Source organism: Pristiophorus japonicus, chromosome 5 (assembly GCF_044704955.1).
Source record: "Pristiophorus japonicus isolate sPriJap1 chromosome 5, sPriJap1.hap1, whole genome shotgun sequence".
Taxonomy (NCBI): Eukaryota; Metazoa; Chordata; class Chondrichthyes; family Pristiophoridae; genus Pristiophorus; species Pristiophorus japonicus.
This window is the reverse complement of record NC_091981.1, coordinates 283519199-283540374: the sequence shown is the minus strand read 5'-3', so window position 1 is coordinate 283540374 and position 21176 is coordinate 283519199. Positions and strand designations below refer to the sequence as shown.

Sequence of the window (21176 nt, the reverse complement as noted above, 5' to 3'; positions counted from 1 at the left end):
TGTTAGTAGGCCTATCTGTAGTATTAATTATCATCTTGCTTCAGAATGATTACATATTCATGAAGTACTCTGTGCACATTTCCCTCCTGGATTGCTGACTGCTATTTATTCATTCCCTTCATTTAAAAAAAAGCTGGCACCAAATGCGGAGCACAGAAATGGTTTACCAATATTCCCCATAGAGCTGCTTCCACCAAGCAATTTAATAGCTTATACTGTTTGGTCAGATGTAGGGCTTTTGCTAGAAATTATTTGCACCGGTATTGGAACCTTATCACGTGCAGTCACTTGGGACAGAGAGAAAAATTGCATCTATATATAAAATCAGGCCACAGCTCTCCTGCTGGCTGCAGCAAGTTAAAAGAAATTAAGCCCCTTCAACAAAAAAAACTACAACCTCTGTGTTGCCTACCTTTGTTGGCCTTTTGTCTACATTGTCAAATTTATTTTTTGTCTTTTAACACTCCTGTGAAACACCTTGGGACGTTTTACTACATTAAAGGCGCTATATAAATACAAGCTGTTGTTGTGCTACGTCACACCATACTCCCATACTCCACATGTCTGCCGTCTGTATGTGTGTTAATATAAAAATTAACCCTTCTGTATCCAAGAAAAATAGCTAACAGCGTGTTTCAATTTGCTGACGTCTGTAAATTGTCCATGCTTTGACTTTCTTGTACCCGTTTAGTTGGGTTACTGCAAAGTAACTCAACTCCAGGTATGTGTTTTCCTCCGTTTTTAGCCCTGCTTTCATAAAGCTTTACTGTTCCTTGAAAAATGTGTTTTTGCCATCAAAACCCCTTCCTCTGTTGTTCAACTTCAGTATGCAAGTAGTCTTCATTTCATGAGAGAGAATTCCCTGCCCGTTCAGACATTTCTAGCTTGTGCAGCATTTTTGGTTAATGAAAGAAGACAGATAGACAGACTAGCATTTATACAGCGCCTTTCACAATCTCAGGACATTCCAAACCGCTTTACAGCTAATAAATTACTTTTGAAGTGTAGTCACTATTTCAATGTAGGAAACGTGGCAGCCAATTTGAGCATTGTAAAGTTCCACAAACAGCAATATAACAATGAACAGATAATGTGTTTTTATTGATGTTGGTTGAGAGATAGATATTGGGCAGGATATCGAGGAGAATGCCCCTGCTTTTCTTTGAATTAGTGCCGTGGGAACTTTCACGTCCACCTGAGAGGGCAGACGGGGCCTCGATTTAACATCTCATCCAAAAAGCAGCACCGTCAATAGTTCAGCACTCCCTCAGTAGTGCACTGGAGTGTCAGCCTAGATTCTCATGTCCCTGGCAGTGGGATTTGAGCCCACAACCATCTGACTCAAAAGAAAGAAAGACTTGCATTTATATAGTACTTTTCATGACCACCAGACATCTCAAAGTGCTTTACAGCCAATGAAGTACATTTGGAGTGTAGTCATTTGTAATGTGGGAAACGCAGCAGCCTGTTTGCAAAAAAACAATCTCCCTCAAACAGCAACGTGATAATAACCAGATAATCTGTTTTGTTATGTTGATTGAGGGATAAATATTGGCCAGGACATCGGGAGAACTCGCCTGCTTCCAATAGTACCATGGGATCTTTTACGTCCACCTGAGAGAGCAGACAGAGCCTCAGCTTGACCTCTCATCCGAAAGACAGCACCTCCAACAGTGCAGCACTCCCTCAGCACTGCATTAGACTGCTGGCCTAGATTTATGTGCTCAAGTCCCTGGAGTCGGACTTGAGCCCACAACCTTCTGACTCAGGCACGTGTGATACCAACTGAGCCACTTGCTGACACACAGTGCTACCACTGAGCCACAGTTAACATTGTGGTCATCCAATCTGTATGCTGGGCTTAATTCTTAGCCATTGCCTTCGGTTTTCACAAACAGCAACGTGATAATGACCAGATAAAGTGTTTTGTTATGTTGATTGAGGGATAAATATTGGCCATAGCAGTCTTCACTCTTTTTTTAAAAAAATTATCTTTTTGCTTATTTCAGTGTAGTTTAGATATTTAGATCTCGGTTTTAGTGTGGGGAGGGGGAGAGTTACGTTGTGCTTGAGCCCTGAAGAGAGCAGCGAACCTGGGAGACGGGGTCATGCATGAGTTCTCCTGGGGTCCTGGCTAGATCCACTATCTGTCCAGCAGGTGGGAACGGCAATTTGGCAGAAGGAGGCCGCAGCCAGGGACCCATAGGAATGGCCGTCGTCCGGTGGGGTGGAGGGGTGCTCTGGCCGCAATCGGAGGGTGGGGTTTCTGGCTGTGATCAGGGCAAGGGAGGGCTGGGGCTTCCTCGTGAAGCCTGGAGGAGCACTCCTGTTCCTCGTGACCCACAAGGAAACCTAAAATAAAGTTACAGAACTTTCCTGCCTGGACCTCTCCTGGACCACGGCCCAGCTACTGACCGGTTACGGCTGAGGGGGTAAATCATCACTGCTCCCTCTCTCAGGCCTCGGACCCTGCTTTCTTCCTGCGCGTGTCCCACAGAGCGGGCTAAGATTGGGACATGGCGGGAAGATAGCGGGATCAGAGGTGTAAGGGACTGCCCTCATTTTAAATGCCCCCCCTGCCCGGTTTTTGCCAGGTAAGCTGTTAAAATCAGAGTCTTACAATCTAGAAATAGCTGTTTATGTTTAAACTTTATTCACAAAAAGTTTTGCAAAGTTTCTTTTTCCCCCCTCAGTGAGCCACCAACACTGCTTTACGCCAGCTAATATCTCATTGATCGCCCACCAAGGCCTATGCCTGTCTCAGTCATCTTTGGATTCTGGTTGGTGTCGGGTACTGTACCAGATTATTGGTATTTCCCATTGACTGAACAGATAATCTTGCAGCATAATTTAATTTTCAGCAGAGTGAAACATGCTCCAAATTTAGTAAAAAGGTATTGACGTGGCAGATTTATTTTTGCAAGTCTCCTGGCTGAAAGGATGTTCAATTTAATGCAAAATTCTAGGTCTGTTGATAAGTACTCCTTGAGTTCCAGAGAATTTAATATAAACAAAGATTATACAGGAGCAACCCAAGAAAAATGAACTGGCTGAAACTGATATGGCTAGAGCGTAATATAGGGAGCCTCTTTCAGTGTTAATTACAAAGCTTGATCATTGGTCTGATGCTGTTAGACACCAGTTCCAAGCAGGGAACTAGGGAATTTAAATCTGAGGGTTGGGTGATTTTCTTGCCACGGTAAAAATCAGTTGCCTTGAGCCCAGCACTGGTTTTGAGCCAGGCCACATCTAGGGCCCAAGTTTCGGGCCGCGCCTAGAACGGCGCAGCCCTGACCTGGACGCCCGTTTTTCGCGCCACAAAGTGCGCTTTCAAAAAAACTTACCTACTCCGGCTCCCTGCAGGCCCTCTGGAGCTGGGCGCAGCGCAGCACAAGCTGTGGGGGGCGGAGCCAAGTCCCTGCGCTGAAAACAGTGCCGGGACCTCTGCACAGGCGCGCTACAGTGGGCGCGCATGTGCAGTAGCTCCAGGTGCCCAAAACTCTCTGGGAGGGGCCCGAAGCACGCATCCCCTAGCCCTGGCCGAATGGCCTCACTGGGGCTGCGTCGATAAGGCTGCCTCCCATGCCCAGCTCCTGCTTCCTCCGGACCGGGACCCGACCCGACTTGACTCCCGCTCGCCCCTGACCCCGATCTCCGCTTCCCCGGCTCCCTCCTCCCCTCCACACCCCCCCCCCCCCCCCCCCCGACCTCTGCTCCCGATCTCTGCTCCCGACGCGCCCCCCCCCAACCCTGAACAGAGTCAGAGGGGAGTGAGCAAAGACTCTGGCCAGAATTTTTCGATCTTCATTAAATATGAGAATTGGGCTGTTGGACTGAAGAGTAGGCAGTGTAACACCTTTATTGACAAAGGACAGGAAGGATAAACCAGGTAACTAAAGGCCGGTTAGTTTAACGGCAGATGTGGGCAAACTCTTTGAATTCTTTTCAGATGTATGTCGGTATCCGGACAAGAGGGCACAGGGTCAGAAGTTGTTGAGGGTAATTTTAGGAAGTATTCCTTCAATAACTTTGAACTGTTAGCCAAGAAGAGGGGGTTGAGGCCAGAGCCCTGGATTTATTTAGGATGCAGCTAGATGCTGTAACAGAAAAATGATAGAGTTGATATTCTGGAAGGTGGAGATCAATTGGGCGAAGTGCATCTGAAAACTATATGATGATCATTGGCTTGATCCTATAATTCAGTCTGATGAATGCTTCATTGCTGCTAGACTGGATATATAGGTCAGAGCATTACCCAATTCTTTCTCTGACCAGGTGCTGTTCAGACCTGCTTTATTTTGTGCGTTAATGCTTTGCTATTGGTATATTTACTCAAGAATTTCGCTGAAGCAAAGTTGTGTGTGTGAATTGTTTATGCTTTCACTATGAACTAATAGATTGCGCCTATCAGGACTTGTGTTACAACTGGAGAGGCTGTTTTCAGGAATTATAGCATGGAAGAAGGCCTCTAAGAGCCTCTCAGCCAGTCCCACTCCCCCGCCCTTTCCCCGTAGCCCTGAAAAAATAAATTTTCAGGTACTTATCCAGCTCCCTTTTGAAAGCAGTGATTGAGTCTGCCTCCACCACCCTTTCAGGCCGTGCATTCCAGATCCTAACCACTCGCTGTGTTTTTTAATGTCGCCTTTGGTTCTTATGCCAAATCTGTGTCCTCTAGTTCTTGACCCTTCCTCCAATGGGAACAGTTTCTCTCTATCTACTTTGTCCAGCCCCCTCGTGATTTTGAACACCTCTATCAAATCTCCTCTCAACCATCGCTGCTCTAAGGAGATCAACCCCAGCTTCTCCAGTCTATCCACGTAACTGAAGTCCCTCATCCCTGGAATCATTTCTGTAAATCTTTTCTGCACCCTCTCCAAGGCCTTAGCATCCTTTCCAAAGTACGGTGCCCAGAATTGGACACACTTCTCCAGTTGAGGCCGAACTGTGTTTTATACAGGTTCATCATCATTTCCACACTTTTGTATATCTCTATTCATGAAGCCCAGAATCCGATGAGCTTTTTTAACCGCTTTCTCAACCTGCCCTGCCACCTTCAACAATTTGTGCACAGATATCCCTCGGGTGTCTCTGTCCATGCATCCCCTTTAGGACTGTACCCTTTAGTTTATATTTCCTCTCCTAATTCTTTCTACCAAAATGTATCACTTCGCACTTTTCTGCGTTAAATTTCATCTGCCACGTGTCCGCCCATTCCACCAGCCTATCTGTCTTCTTGAAGTCTATCACTATCCCCATCATCATCATCACAGGCAGTCCCTAACTTGCTTCCACTCTTAGAATGAGTCCTTAGGTGGCTGAACAGTCCACTACGAGAACCACAGTCCCTGCCACAGGTAGGAAAGATAGTTGTTGCGGGGGGGGCGGGGGGGTGGTATCCTCCTCACTGTTCATTATACTTCTAAGTTTTGTGTCATCTACAAATTTTGAAATTGTGCCCTGTACACCCACATCCAAATCATTAATATATATCAAGAAAAGCAGTGGTCCTAGTACTGATTCCTGGGGAACACCACTCTAGGATCAAAGGGTATGGCGAGAAAGCAGGAGTGGGGTACTGAAGTTGCATGTTCAGCCATGAACTCATTGAATGGCGGTGCAGGCTCGAAGGGCCGAATGGCCTACTCCTGCACCTATTTTCTATGTTTCTATATACCTTCCTCCAGTCTGAAAGACAACCGTTCACCACTACTGTCTGTTTCCTGTCACTTAGCCAATTTCTTATCCATTCTGCCACTGTCCCTTTTATTCTATGGGCTTCAACTTTACTGGCAAGCCTATTATGTGGCACTTTGTCAATCGCCTTTTGGAAATCCATGTACAGCACCTCAACCACATTGCCCTCATCCACACGTTATGTTAATGTGGGAAAAAGGAGCAGGATGGGGGGTTTGGGGCGCGAGGTGTCCAGAGGCTCATCAGTTCTAACTTGGCACTTCACTCTTGCTGAGTTCCGTCTTTGGTTGTTCCTGGTCCAAAAAGGGAGTGAATCATTATTGAACCTTGCAGAGCTGCTAGCTGAGCCTGGTACTTGCTGATGGCTGACTGGATTGATGCCAGGATTTGGGGCCTAAATGGCAGGCCTCTATAGAATTGCTGTAATTAAAATATATATGCTTCATTTTTTAAAGAGAGACATAACAATGATTTTTTTTGATAAATCATGAGGACTAAATTTTACTAAATTCTGACTAGACTATGTTTTGACGTTGACTTGCGATTTTCAGCGTTTCTAAATTACGTTAAATCTCATTTGTTTACAGCGCAAATGATCTCTCTCAAATTTATGTTCTCCTCCTCCCCCTCTTCCATTTTTCCCCATCCTTTTTTTGTCATCCGCCCTCCATTTGTGCTCTGTTCTCCAATCATAAGTGCAGGCCTTAGACCATCACAAAAACACCTTCACCTTCAACACCTTGCAATGCTTCTCAAAAAGCTACATGGAAGTGATGTGGGCAGCAATCCCAGACCCTACCTCGTGATCTGGCTGAGACTTACAAAAAGGGTGGCTTGTGGCCTTGAGGCGACAATAGGCCACTCAGCGTGGCCCTGAGCCATCCAAACCAGGGACATCCCAGGTACAATACCTCTTAATGTGCTGAATCAGGGAGACCATAGGGATGCCACAGCAAGTCTCCGAGGCCCTGAGCCTGCCAGGCTTCCTATTCCACGACCCCTGCCGGGAAATGCCTGTATAGTCTTGGGTTGTAGATGGGATCAGATGCAGGTGTAAAGCCCTCCACTCTTGAATAGCTTGTCATTGCTCACCACTTTAGTTGGGTTTCTGGCACCCATGGAGCTGTACCTCAGCAGTATTGAGTGTCTGCGGGAGAGAAAGTGGAAAGAATTGGGTGGGTGGGGCTGAATCTATTGCCAAAACACGTTCAAACATTTGTCTCAGTAAATGTCCCAAGATGAAGGTAAAGTAACAGTTATCCTGCAATACATTTCCTCCTGTAGTTACACCTAACGTTGAGGTGGCGACAGCTCGTGAGCTCTGTGCCGTGAGTCACCAGGTTGTAGGCTGGCGCCTGCAATTCCTGGCACAGCACACTCTGATCTAAACCTGCCATTGCAGGCACAGCATCAAGAGCAGCTCCAAGTGGAAAGACTCTCATGTGCTGTTCTCCTCCCCTACCTGGCTACCAAATGTGTTCAGCAGAGCACTGTCTGAGACTCGCCTCAGGCTGTACTTTACACCTCCCCGCTGCCAACTGTGTTTCTGGAGGACAAGTGAGAGAAACTCACCTCGGGCTGTTCTCTACTGCTCCAGAGTTACCGACTGCCTCATGCACACAGAGAGCATCTCTCTCTGCCTCTCAGATTTGTGGAGTGCAGTCTTCATTTGGATACAAGTATGTAGCAGATGGCATGAGCTGAAAGCAGCTTTCGTGGTTGTATATTTCATGCACGACGGTTTATATGTCTATTTTTTTTCTTCAAACAGTAGAACCTATAGTCGAAGTCGTTCTAGAAGCCTATCTTCTAGACGTCACCGAAGGTCTAGGTATGTATCCAGTATAAGCTGATACAGACTGAGTTACAGAACATTTTTAGCACTTAATGCTCAAATGTTATACTTGAGTGTAGCTATACCATGGCTGCGTTTAATTTTGGGGGGTAATGTAGTGCAGGAGGAGGCGCTTTTTGTCCCGTTTAACAGTATAAATAATGAGATTTGGTTATCCAAGGTTTCCACAAGGGTGCCCAATTTAGATGGGTAACGGCATGGTTTTCGTCACCTGTACTTGGGATGGATTTTCCTTGAGCAGAGCCTTGTGTTTCTATATGAATAGAATCAAGGGCCTCAGGAAAGCAATTGAGCGTTTAATCTTACCGTGCCACACTTTTTCAGCATGTTTTCTCCTTATGGTTTGTACGATGCCTGTATCGGCTCACAAGAAAGAGAGCCTTCTAATCCAGTAAAAGGCCAAGTGATGAGCAATATTATCTCTTGGGCTAATGATGAAGTGCTGTCGATCGAGGATGTCTGAGACCCCCGCCCCTCCCAAGATGCAGTGATCTCTATACTATAACCAAATCAGTTTACCGGCAGTGTCCAGAGTTTGGCAGAGATGGCCTGACCTCTGCTGTTGGGAATAGGTAGTGCAGAACAGTGATGCAGCGTGCTGGAGCCCTGCAGAGCAGTGAGAGGCAGCAGTGAGAGTTTGCCCTGCCAGGCCCTCAATCTGGAGAGCTGGGCAAGTCATCACCAGTTGCAGGCTTCCAGTTGGCAGCTGAAGGGCAGCATCAGCAAAGGCCTGGCAGCAACGGTGCTAGCTGTGTAGGGCATATAGGCACCAAGAGGTGTCTGAGCATTGGATACTCTGATATCCTCATCCTCTATTAAATCAAGTTTTCTTCTACTAACAAACTTTTCCACTCTGTCCCCTCTGGACGTTATTGTGTGGTGCGGTTAGGGACACTCGTTAACCTTGGATTTTTGCAAATGGCTTTTGCCAGAAAAGACACAGCACAGCAACGGTACATAAGGCGCGGTCCGGGGCAGTGTTGTGTGTGGTGTCTCAGGTTGAAGGTTCGGGAGCCTCTTTTCTCTCATGGGCTGTTGGGTGAGTTTTGTGTGCCTTGTAAAAGGTTGCAAGTGTGTACTGCCTTTGTGTGACCTGCGATGAAATAAGCCCCAAAGTTACTGCAGCTCGCATTATGTAATTTAATCCACTGTGGCACTCACTGCAGCAAAGATTGCTCCATTAAACTGCCCTTCAAGTGTTTAAGTACAGTTAATGGTGAGAGTGCATCACTGGGTTCAGTTGCTCAAGCTTTACTTTCGTGGTTAATAGCATCATCTGATTTTCTCCTGCGTCAACTACATGAAGTGCTGCCTTGGTACATTTTAAACGGATAAATGCATTGGGGTAATCGCTGTGATTTTCTCTCTCGATTGCAGGTCTGATTCATACGATAGCTACGACAGCAGAAGCAGGAGTCGGAGTCGAAGCCGCAGCTACCACAAATCACGAAGGTCCCGGTAAGAGAACGTTCATTGCTCTAACTCTTACCGTCTTTCTCTCCCGAAGGCGTGCTGCCTTTTTACTGGGGTGGGGTGGTTACAAGCTTCCCGACCACCAGCAACCCCTGGCATCTCGCCCACATGCCCATTTCTTTGTATGTGAGCATAAGCAGTGAGTGTCGTCAGGCTATTCAACATGGAGGGCATCAGAGCCATGTCCGATCCCCTCCTCACCAGCGTCCGTAATCTTCACACTTCTAGCACGAATCACTGGCTGTTGAGTATCTGCCCCCCCTCCCCATCACCACCATCACCACCTCTTTCTTCCCCCCCCCCCCCAGTCCAGTGGAGGCCGATTGCAGTTCCCCAGCTGAGCTCAACTGACTTGACCCAAACTGGGATTTTAACCAGATACCTTCTGGTCTGTTATGGTTTACTCCCATACTTGGCAACCCTTTACCCACTAGGCCCTTGGAGCTAGAATGTTTTCGTGCTGCCTCCTTAACCAAACTTCAAAACCTGAAAGCAGTGTCAAAATATTACTGAGCCTTGAAATATCGAAATGAAGTACCTGGAGCAAAGTATTTTTCTGTGCCCAGTTTCCTAGCCGCCGCCTCACTTGAAAGTATTGACTGTTTCCTGGGGTCGAGTTCCACAGGCGCCAGTCGCCCCTTGCTACTTAGTCCAAATAGCCATCATGCATGTGTGAACCTTGATGGTGTTGTCGGGTTATTCAACCATGGAATCTGCTCCTGTCGTATACTTTACATCGCATAGCGATCACGTACTCTAACTAGTGCAGGGGCATTGAGCCCCATTGTAGAACCCCTTCCGGCAGCCCAGCTAACTCCGCACAGACTGAGGGAACAAACCTTCACCCTTCTATTTTGTGTGGCTCAGCTACTCTCTGACTGCTCCACTCCGCACCCCTGGCCCCAGCACTCAAATCTCTTTTGCTAAATTGCCCTGTAGCAGCGCTGAAACACTTTGGAGTACAAAAACCCAGGTCGATGCAACATTTTTTATAAATCTGCTCGAAAATCTTTAGAGCATTTAAAAAAATTTAACACCGTTCTGATCTCCATATTACAAAAAGGATGTAGAGGCATGGGAGAAGGTGCAAAATAAGATTCACAAGGATGATACCAGAACTGAGAGGTTATACTTATCAGGAAAGGCTAAAACAGGCTGGGGTGAGAAGGCTGAGGGGTGACCTGACAGGTCCTGTGCTATGTGGGAAGTCCGGGACGCTGGAAGCAACTACATGTGCGGGAAGTGTATCCGCCTGCAGCACCTGACAGACCGCATTACGGCACTGGAGCTGCGGGTGGATTTACTCTGGAGCATCCACGATGCTGAGAATGGCGTGAATAGCACGTTTAGAGGGCTGGCCATATCGCAAGTAAAGGGTACACAGCCAGATAGGGGATGGGTGACCAATAGGAAGAGCAGTGGAAGGAAGGTAGTGCAGGGGTCCCCTGCGGTCATCCCCCTGCAAAACAGATACACTGCTTTGGGTACTGTTGAGGGGGATGACTCATCAGGGGAGAGCAGCAGCAGCCCCCATGGTGCCATGAACTTGGAGGGGAGGAAAAAGAGTGGGAGAGCTATTGTGTAAGGGGAATAGATAGACGTTTCTGCGGCCGCAATCGAGACTCCAGGATGGTATGTTGCCTCCCTGGTGCAAGGGTCAAGGATGTCTCTGAACGGGTGCAAAACATTTTGAAAGGGGAAGGTGAACAGCCAGTTGTCGTCGTGCATATCGGTGCCAACGATATCGGTAAAAAACGGGTTGAGGTCCAATAAGCTGAATTTAGGGAGCTAGGAGTTAAATTAAAAAGTAGGACCTCAAAGGTAGTAATCTCAGGATTGCTACCAGTGCCATGTGCTAGTCAGAGTAGGAATTGTAGGATAGCTCAGATGAATACGTGGCTTGAGGAGTGGTGCAGAAGGGAGGGATTCAAATTCCTGGGACATTGGAACCAGTTCTGGAGGAGGTGGGACCAGTACAAACCGGATGGTCTGCACCTGGGCAGAACCAGAACCAATGTCCTAGGTGGGAATGTTTCCTAGTGCTGTTGGGGAGGGGTTAAATTAATATGGATGGGAACCTATGCAGGGAGACCGAGGGAAGTAAAATAGGGGCAGAAGCAAAAGCTAGAAAGAAGAAAAGTAAAACTGGAGGCAGAGAAACCCAAGGCAAAAATCAAAAAGGGCCACATTGCAGCAAAATTCTAAAAGGGCAAAGTGTGTTAAAAAGACAAGCCTGAAGGCTCTGTGCCTCAATGCAAGGAGTATTCGTAAAAAGGTGGACGAGTTAACTGCACAGGCAGCAATTAATGAATATGATATCATTGGCATCATGGAGACATGGCTCCAGGGTGACATAGAAACATAAAAATAGGTGCAGGAGTAGACCATTCGGACCTTCGAGCCTGCACCGCCATTCAATAAGATCATGGCTGATCATTCCCTCCGTACCCATTTCCTGCTTTCTCTCCATGGCCCTTGATCCCCTTAGCCGTAAGAACATAATAAGAATATAAGAATTAGGAACAGGAGTAAGCCATCCAGCCCCTCGAGCCTGCTCCGCCATTCAACAAGATCATGGCTGATCTGGCCGTGCACTCAGCTCCACTTACCCGCCTGCTCCCCATAACCCTTAATTCCCTTATTGGTTAAAAATCTATTGGCCAAGGCTGGGAACTCAACATCCAGGGGTATTCAACATTCAGGAAGGATAGACAGAAAGGAAAAGGAGGTGGAGTAGCGTTGCTGGTTAAAGAGGAAATTAACGCAATAGTAAGGAAGGACATTAGCTTGGATGATGTGGAATCTGTATGGGTGGAGCTACGGAATAACAAAGGGCAGAAAACGCTAGTGGGAGTTGTGTACAGACCACCAAACAGTAGTAGTGAGGTTGGGGACAGCATCAAATAAGAAATTAGGGATGTGTGCAATAAAGGTACGGCAGTCATCATGGGTGACGTTAATCTACATATAGATTGGGCTAACCAAACTGGTAGCAATACGATGGAGGAGGATTTCCTTGAGTGTATTCGGGATGGTTTTCTGGACCAATATGTTAAGGAACCAACTAGAGGGCTGGCCATCCTATACTGGGTGATGTGTAATGAGAAATGACTAATTAGCAATCTTGTTGTGCGAGGCCCCTTGGGGAAGAGTGACCATAATATGGTAGAATTCCTTGTTAAGATGGAGAGTGACACAGTTAATTCAGAGACGAGGGTCCTGAACTTAAGGAAAGGTAACTTCGATGGTATGAGATGTGAATTGGCTAGAATAGACTGGTAAATGATACTTGGAGGGTTGACAGTGGATAGGCAAATGGCAAACATTTAAAGATCACATGGATGAACTTCAACAATTGTACATCCCTGTCTGGCGTAAAAATAAAATGGGGAAGATGACTCAACCGTGGCTAACAAGGGAAATTAAGGATAGTGTTAAATCCAAGGAAGAGGCATATAAATTGCCCAGAAAAAGCAGCAAACCTGAAGACTGAGAGAAATTTAGAATTCAGCAGAGGAGGACAAAGTGTTTAATTAGCAGAGGAAAAATAGAGTATGAGAGGAAACTTGCCGGGAACATAAAAACTGACTGCAAAAGCTTCTATAGATATGTGAAGAGAAAAAGATTAGTGAAGACAAACGTAGGTCCCTTGCAGTCAGATTCAGGTGAATTTATAATGTGGAACAAAGAAATGGCAGACCAGCTGAACAAATACTTTGGTTCTGTCTTCACGAAGGAAGACACAAATAACCTTCCAAAAGTACTAGGGGACCGAGGATCTAGTGAGAAGGAGGAACTGCAGGATATCCTTATTAGGCATGAAATTGTGTTAGGGAAATTGATGGGATTGAAGACCGATAAATCCCCGGGCCTGATAGTCTGCATCCCAGAGTACTTAAAGAAGTGGCCCTAGAAATAGTGGATGCATTCGTGATCATTTTCCAATAGTCTATCGAATCTGGATCAGTTCCTATGGACTGGAGGATAGCTAATGTAACACCACTTTTTTAAAAAAGGAGGGAGAGAGAAAACGGGTAATTATAGACCGGTTAGCCTGACATCAGTAGTGGGGGAAATGTTGGAATCAATTATTAAAGATGAAATAACAGCGCATTTGGAAAGCAGTGACAGGATAAGTCCACGTCAGCATGGATTTATGAAAGGAAAATCATGCTTGACAAATCTTCTGGAATTTTTTGAGGATGTAACTAGTAGAGTGGACAGGGGAGAACCAGTGGATGTGGTGTATTTGGACTTTCAAAAGGCTTTTGATAAGGTCCCACACAAGAGATTGGTGTGCAAAATCAAAGCACATGGTATTGGGGGTAATGTACTGACATGGATAGAGAACTGGTTGGCCGTCAGGAAGCAGAGAGTCGGGATAAATGGGTCCTTTTCAGAAAGGCAGGCAGTGACTAGTGCGGTGCCGCAGGGCTCAGTGCTGGGACCCCAGCTATTTACAATATACATTAATGATTTAGATGAAGGAATTGAGTGTAATATCTCCAAGTTTGCAGATGACACTAAACTGGGTGGTGTTGTGAGCTGCGAGGAGGACGCTAAGAGGCTGCAGGGTGACTTCGACAGGTTAGGTGAGTGGGCAAATGCATGGCAGATGCAGTATAATGTGAATAAATGTGAGGTTATCTACTTTGGGGGCCAAAACACGAAGGCAGAATATTATCTGAATGGTGGCAGATTAGGAAAAGGGGAGATGCAACGAGACTTGGGTGTCATGGTACATCAGTTATTGAAAGTTGGCATACAGGTACAGCAGTCGGTGAAGGCGGCAAATGGTATGTTGGCCTTCATAGCTAGCGGTTTTGAGTATAGGAGCAGGGAGGTCTTACTGCAGTTGTACAGGGCCTTGGTGAGGCCTCACCTAGAATATTGTGTACAGTAAGCAGTAGCGGGACATTTGGAAAAGCATGATTCAATCAAGCAGAGTCAGCATAGTTTTATGAAAGGGAAATCATGTTTGACAAATTTGCTGGAGTTCTTTGAGGATGCAACAAACAGGGTGGATAAGGGGGAAACCAGTAGATGTGGTATAATTGGATTTCCAGAATGCATTCGACAAGGTGCCACATAAGAGGTTACTGCACAAGATAAAAGCTCACAGGGTTGGGGGTAATATATTAACATGGATAGAGGATTGGCTAACTAACAGAAAACAGAGAGTTGGGATAAATGGGTCATTTTCCGGTTGGCAAACTGTGACTAGTCGGGTGCCGCAGGGATCGGTGCTGGGTCCTCAACTATTTACACTCTTATATTAATGACTTGGATGAAGGGATCGAGTGTAATGTAGCCAAGTTTGCTGATGATACAAAGTTGGGTGGGAAAGCAAATTGTGAGGAGGACACAAAAAATCTGCAAAGGGATATAGACAGGCTAAGTGAGTGGGCAAAAATTTGGCAGATGGAGTATAATGTGGGAAAATGTGAGGTTATCCACTTTGGCAGAAATAAGAAAAAAGCAAATTATAATTTAAATGGAGAAAAATTGCAAAGTGCTGCAGTACAGAGAGACCTGGGGGTCCTTGTGCATGAAACACAAAAAGTTAGTATGCAGGTACAGCAAGTAATCAGGAAGACAAATGAAAAGTTGGCCTTTATTGCAAGGGGGATCGAGTATAAAAGCAGAGATGTCCTGCTACAACGGTGCAGGGTGTTGGTGAGGCCACACCTAGAGTACTGCGTACAGTTTTGGTCTCTGTGTTTAAGGAAGGATATACTTGAGTATGTGCTAGTCAGAGTAGAACTAGCAGGATAGTTAGGATGAATATGTGGCTTGAGGAATGGTGCAAGAGGGAGGGATTCAAATTCCTGGGACATTGGAACTGGTTCTGGGGGATGTGGGACCAGTACAAACCGGACGGTCTGCATCTGGGCAGGACTGGACCCGATGTCCGAGGGGGAGTGTTTGCTAGTGCTGTTGGGGAGAATTTAAACTAATAGGGCAGGGGGATGGGAACCTATGCAGGGAGACAGAGGGAAAAGTAGAAGTGGAGGGCAGAAAAATCAACGGCAAAAATCAAAAAGGGTCACATTACAACATAATTCTAAAAGGACAAAGAGTGTTTAAAAAAAACAAGCCTGAAGGCTCTGTGTCTCAATGTGAGGAGCATTCGTAATAAGGTGGATGAATTAACTGCGCAGATAGCTGTTAACGGATATGATGTAATTGGGATTACAGAGACATGGCTCCAGGGTGACCAAGGCTGGGAACTCAACATCCAAGGGTATTCAATATTCAGGAAAGATAGACTGAAAGGAAAAGGAGGTGGGGTAACATTGCGGGTTAAAGAGATTAATGCAATAGTAAGGAAGGACATTAGCGTGGATGAGGTGGAATCTGTATGGGTCGAGCTGCAGAACACCAAAGAGCAGAAAAGCCTAGTGGGAGTTGTGTACACACCACCAAACAGTCATAGTGAAGTTGGAGATGGCATCAACCAGGAAATTAGGGATGCGTTCAATAAAGATACAGCAGTTATCATGGGTGACTTTAATCTACATGTAGATTGGGCTAAACAAACTGGTAGCAATATGGTGGAGGAGGATTTCCTTGAGTGTATAAGGGATGGTTTTCTAGACCAATATGTCAAGGAACTAACCAGGGAGCTGGCCATCCTAGACTGGGTGATGTGTAATGAGAGAGGATTAATTAGCAGTCTTGTTGTGCGAGGCACCTTGAGCAAGAGTGACCATAATCTGGTAGAATTCTTCATTAAGCTGGAGAGTGACGCAGTTAATTCAGAGACTAGAGTCCTGAACTTTAAGAAAGGTAACTTCAATGGTATGAGATGTGAATTGGCTAGGATAGACTGGCGAATGATACTTAAAGGGTTGACGGTGGCTAGGCAATGGCAGACATTTAAAGATCACATGGATGAACTTCAACAATTGTACATCCCTGCCTGGCGTAAGCTCAACCACAGCTTACAAAGGAAATTAGGGATAGTGTGAAATCCAAGGAAGAGGCATATAAAGTGGCCCAAAAAAGCAGCAAACCTGAGGACTGGGAGAAATTTAGAATTCAGTAGAGCAGGACAAAGGGTTTAATTAGGAGGGGAAAATAGAATATGAGAGTAAGCTTGCAGGGAACATAAAAACTGACAGCAATAGCTTCTACAGATACGTGAAGAGAAAAAGATTAGTGAAGACAAATGTAGGTCCCTTACAGTCAGAATCAAGCAAATTTATAATGAGAAGCAAAGAAATGGCAGACCAATTGAACAAATACTTTGATTCTGTCTTCACTAAGGAAGACACAAATAACCTTCTGGAAATTCTAGGGGACCGAGGGTCTAGCGAGAAGGAAGAACTAAAGGAAATCCTTATTAGTCAGCAAATTGTGTTAGGGAAATTGATGGGATTGAAGGCTGGTTAATCTCCAGGGCCTGATAGTCTGCATCCCAGAGTACGTAAGGAAGTGGCCCTCGAAATAGTGGATGCATTGGTGGTCATTTTCCAACATTCTATAGACACTGGATCAGTTCCTATGGACTGGAGGGTAGCTAATGTAACCCCACTTTTTAAAAAAGGAGGGAGAGAGAAAACGGAATTATAGACCGGTTAGCCTGACATCGGTGATGGGGAAAATGTTGCAATCAATTATTAAAGATGTAATAGCAGCGCATTTGGAAAGTAGTGATAGGATTGGTCCACGTCAGCATGATTTATGAAAGGGAAATCATGCTTGACAAATCTTCTAGAATTTTTTGAGGATGTAACTAGTAGAGTGGACAAGGGGGAGCCAGTGGAAATGGTGTATTTCGTCTTTCAAAAGGCTTTTGACAAGGTTCCACACAAGAGATTAGTGTGCAAAATTAAAGCACATGGTATTGGGGTAATGTATTGACGTGGATAGAGAACTGGTTGGCAGACAGGAAGCAAAGAGTAGGAATAAACGGGTCCTTTTCAGAATGATAGACAATGACTAGTGGGGTACCACAGGGTTCAGTGCTGGGACACCAGCTATTTACAATATACATTAATGATTTAGACAAAGGAATTGAATGTAATTAATCTCCCAAGTTTGCAGATGACACTAAGCTGAATGGAAGTGTGTGCTGTGAGGAGGATGCTAAGAGGCTGCGGGGTGACTTGGACAGGTTAGGTGAGAGGGCAAAAATACATGGCAGATGCAGTATAATGTGGATAAATGTGAGGTTATCCACTTTGGTGGTTAAAAACAGGAAGGCAGATTATTATCTGAATGGTGACCGATTCGTAAAAGGGGAGGTGCAACGAGACCTGGGTGTCATGGTGCATCAGTCATTGAAAGTTGGCATGCAGGCACAGCAGGCGGTGAAAAAGGCAAATGGCATGTTGACCTTCATAGCGAGAGGATTTGAGTACAGGAGCAGGGAGGTCTTACTATAGTTGTACAGGGCCTTGGTGAGGCCACACCTTGAATATTGTGTACAGTTTTGGTCTCCTAATCTGAGGAAGAACATTCTTGCTATTGAGGGAGTGCAGCGAAGGTTCACCAGACTGATTCTCGGGATGACAGGACTGACATATGAAGAAAGATTGGATCGACTAGGCTTATATTCAATGGAATTTAGAAGAATGAGAGGGGATCTCAATAGAAACATATAAAATTCTGACGGGATTGGACAGGTTAGATGCTAGAAGAATGTTCCCGATGTTGGGGAAGTCCAGAACCAGGGGTCACAGTCGAAGGATAAGGGATAAGCCATTTAGGACTGAAATGAGGAGAAACTTCTTCACTCAGAGTTGTGAGCATTTGGAATTCTCTACCACAGAAAGTTGTTGAGGACAGTTCGTTAGATATATTCAAAAGGGAGTTAGATGTGGCCCTTACGGCTAAAGGGATCAAGGGGTATGGAGAGAAAGCAAGAATGGGGTACTGAAGTTGCATGATCAGCCATGATCATATTGAATGGTGGTACAGGCTCGAAGGATCAAATGGCCTACTCCTGCACCTATTTTCTATGTTGGGCCTATACATATTGGAGTTCAGAAGAATGAGAGGTGATATTATTGAAACTTTCAGATAATAAAGGGGCTCGACAAATGGATGCAGAGAGGATATTTCCACTCGGGAAACTAAAACTAGGGGACATAGTCTTAGAATAAGGGGCCGCCCATTTAAAACTGAGGTGAGGAGGAATTTCTTCTCTGAGGGTTGTAAATCTGGAATTCTCTGCCCCAGAGAGCTGTGGAGGCTGGGTCATTGAATACATTTAAGGCGGAGATAGGCAGATTTTTGAGCGATAAGGGAGTAAAGGGTTATGGGGAGCGGACATAGAAACATAGAAAATAGATGCAGGAGTAGGCCATTCGGCCCTTCGAGCCTGCACCGCCATTCAACAAGATCATGGCTAATCATTCACCTCAGTACCCCTTTCCTGCTTTCTCTCCATACCCTTTGATCCCTTTAGCCGTAAGGGCCATATCTAACTCCCTCTTGAATATTTCCAATGAACTGGCCTCAACAGCTCTCTGCAGTAGGGAATTCCACAGGTTAACTGCAGTTGATTCCATGATCAGATCAGCCATAGGACTGGGGGAGGGGGGGCGGGGGAGGGAAATGAGCCATAATTCCTGCTGGTGATTACTGTCAGCGACCCCTCTGGGAAAGTATATGTACATCATTCGGGGTTTGTTTAAGATACACTTTCCCCTCTCCCCCTCTCCTGCCCTCCCACCCCAAATGCAAGTCACTGTCCACCCTCACACATGGAGGCTGAGGTACTGGAGGGCCAGTGCCTTCGGGAGAAAGTGAAAGAAGTTAAGTTAAACAAACTTTGCGTGGTCCGACATTGTCATGGTTATATTACTGGTCTAATCCTGAGAACATGAGTTCAAATCCCACCGTGAGAGTTTGAATTTGTCCTTTAAAAAGAAAGCTGGAAATAAAAAAGCTGGTCTCGGTAAAAGTGACCATGAAGCTGTCAGATTGTCGTTAAAAACTCAACTGGTTCACTAATCTCCTTTAGGGAAGGAAACCTGCCATCTTTACCCAGTCTGGCCGATATGTGACTCCAGTATACCAACATGGTTGACTCGTAACTGCCCTCTGAAGTGGCCAAACAAGCCACTCAGTCGTACGAGAGGAGGGCAATAAATGCTGGCCCCGTCAACGACGCCCACATCCTGAGAGTGAAATATATATTTTTTTAAAGAAGTTTAGTTTTCCTAGAAAGTTCCTATTTGAAAAGAGTGGCGATTGTGGGTTAGAATGCTAGTGCGAGCTCATCACCAGAACAATCCTCTCCAATCTCATTCCCCTGCTCCTTCCCTGTAGCCCATTAATATATTTTCTCTTCAATGTTGTGAATGACTCAGCTGACAGCACATGTTGAAAAAGAAGGGGATAAGCCCACCCAGTTCAGATGATGCCATCGTTCACCACCCCCCTCCCCCCCCCCCCCCAACCCCCGGAATCACTTCAACAGCCACTTAAGGTAATACAGTCCGTGCACTACTAACTTGTATGGAAAATGTTCTTACTTCCTCCTTTATGCTGAAAGATTGTAGGTGAGTGCTCACGCTGATGTTTACCGTGATTCTTTTTCCCCCCCTCCCCTTGAATGGGATAGAAGCCGAGACAGAAGTTACAGATCATACCGCTCGTACAGCAAAAGCGATCGGAGTTACTCTCGCCATCGGAGCCACAGCGAGAGCAGCAGGTACAGCTGATGGACGGAGCACAGGCGCTCTCTCTTTCTCACGGAACGCTTTCCTTCTCTCCCTGCACAGATTCAGAACTATTTATTGGTGACTGATCCATTAGAGCCATTACTTTAAACAGCGGGGTAAAACTCTGCAGTGCAGCAACTCTGCGCACGGATGTTACAGCGGGTGGGGGGTGGGGGGGGTTGTTTTGATTTTTCTGTTTTTCTTTTTTGCAAAAGTAATAAATTTAACTCTTTGCAGCTCTTGCTGAGAGGAAATGTAATTTGTAACTGCAGTTTTGTATGTAAGCAATAACATTTACCTTTAATATGTACTGCGTTATTCTGTCATAGTTTAGGGGGGGGGGGGGAAGTACATTTTCATACATTCTACCTGGTCTCTGTTCATTTTTGTGTTCAACCCTGTCTATTAAAAGGGTTCATATCAAAAGAATTAAAAATGTATATTTTAAAAGAGCGTGTTTGAATGACTCATATATATATCCATATAGTAATTGCTGTGTGATTATAGTCTGGAATTTCGCAAAACCATATAATTTTCAGCATGCAGAGAGAAACCAGTCAACCCATCAGGCCTGTGCCAGTGCAAGCTTACCACCGGAACAGTCTACTCCAGTCTCATTCCACCTGCTCCTTCCCTGTAGTCCTTTAATATATATTCTCTTCAATGTTGTGAATGACTCGGCTGACGAGCACACGTGTGGAAAGGGGTGGGTTAAGCCCAACCCATTCAGACGATACATCATTCACCCTCCCCCCTAATCGCTTCAACAGCCACTTAAGGTAGTGCAGTCTGCATTCTACTAACCCTTTACATTAAAAATGTTCTTACTTCCTCCTTTATGTATAACAACTGGTTGTATCTGATCACTTGTAAATTGGATGAGGTACATGATGAACGTGAAAATGGCTGTTACAGCACAGAAACAGGCCATTCAGCCCAACAGGTCCATGCCGGCGTTTATGCTGCACAGCCTCCTCCCACTCTACTTCATCTCACCCTATTAGCATAACCCTCTTCCTTTCTTCCTCGTGCACATCTAGCTGCCTCTTAGCTTATAAAGCCAGCACAGGCCTGGTTGTGGCATGCCAGTACTTTGCTCACACATTTTACAGTACTATCACTAGGCTTACTTAGCATATTTTTACCAAAACATTACAGGAAAATCACACTTTAAATCGATGCATTTAATGTTGGGACAATCTACTTGTATGATGCTCTTAATATATCTGAAATTGTTTTCATCACCAATGACAGACCCATACCCATTGATATTTCATCCTAGTTTTACATATCAGAATACTCAGGTTTGCAAAGTCTGTGGGGTAGATTTCCGCTCAGTTGCGTTGGTTTTTTTTGCCGCAAATCACTCAACGGTCAAATCAGTGCAAAGGTTCGCGGAATTTTAAGCACAAGTTACATTCAACGTAAATTGAGTTTCCGCAGTCTTTTGCGCTAGTTTAAAAACCTTGTGCGGGCCA

At 45.5% G+C, this 21176-nt stretch overlaps 1 protein-coding gene across 9 annotated transcripts in view; it reads left to right on the top strand.

Moving 5' to 3' along the window:
* The window catches only part of nktr (natural killer cell triggering receptor), a 220321-nt gene extending 200435 nt beyond the window's left edge, over nt 1–19886 (top strand). For 8 of the 9 annotated variants that reach the window (XM_070881738.1, XM_070881739.1, XM_070881736.1 and 5 more), the window contains 3 exons: nt 7466–7525; nt 8927–9007; nt 19599–19886. In XM_070881738.1, the coding sequence (XP_070737839.1) occupies nt 7466–7525; nt 8927–9007; nt 19599–19698 (241 nt within the window). In that variant the 3' untranslated portion in view covers nt 19699–19886. The remainder of the gene's footprint in view (nt 1–7465; nt 7526–8926; nt 9008–19598) is intronic. The other variant, XM_070881737.1, reaches the window with a different exon arrangement.
* Nucleotides 19887–21176: the final 1290 nt, after the last annotated feature.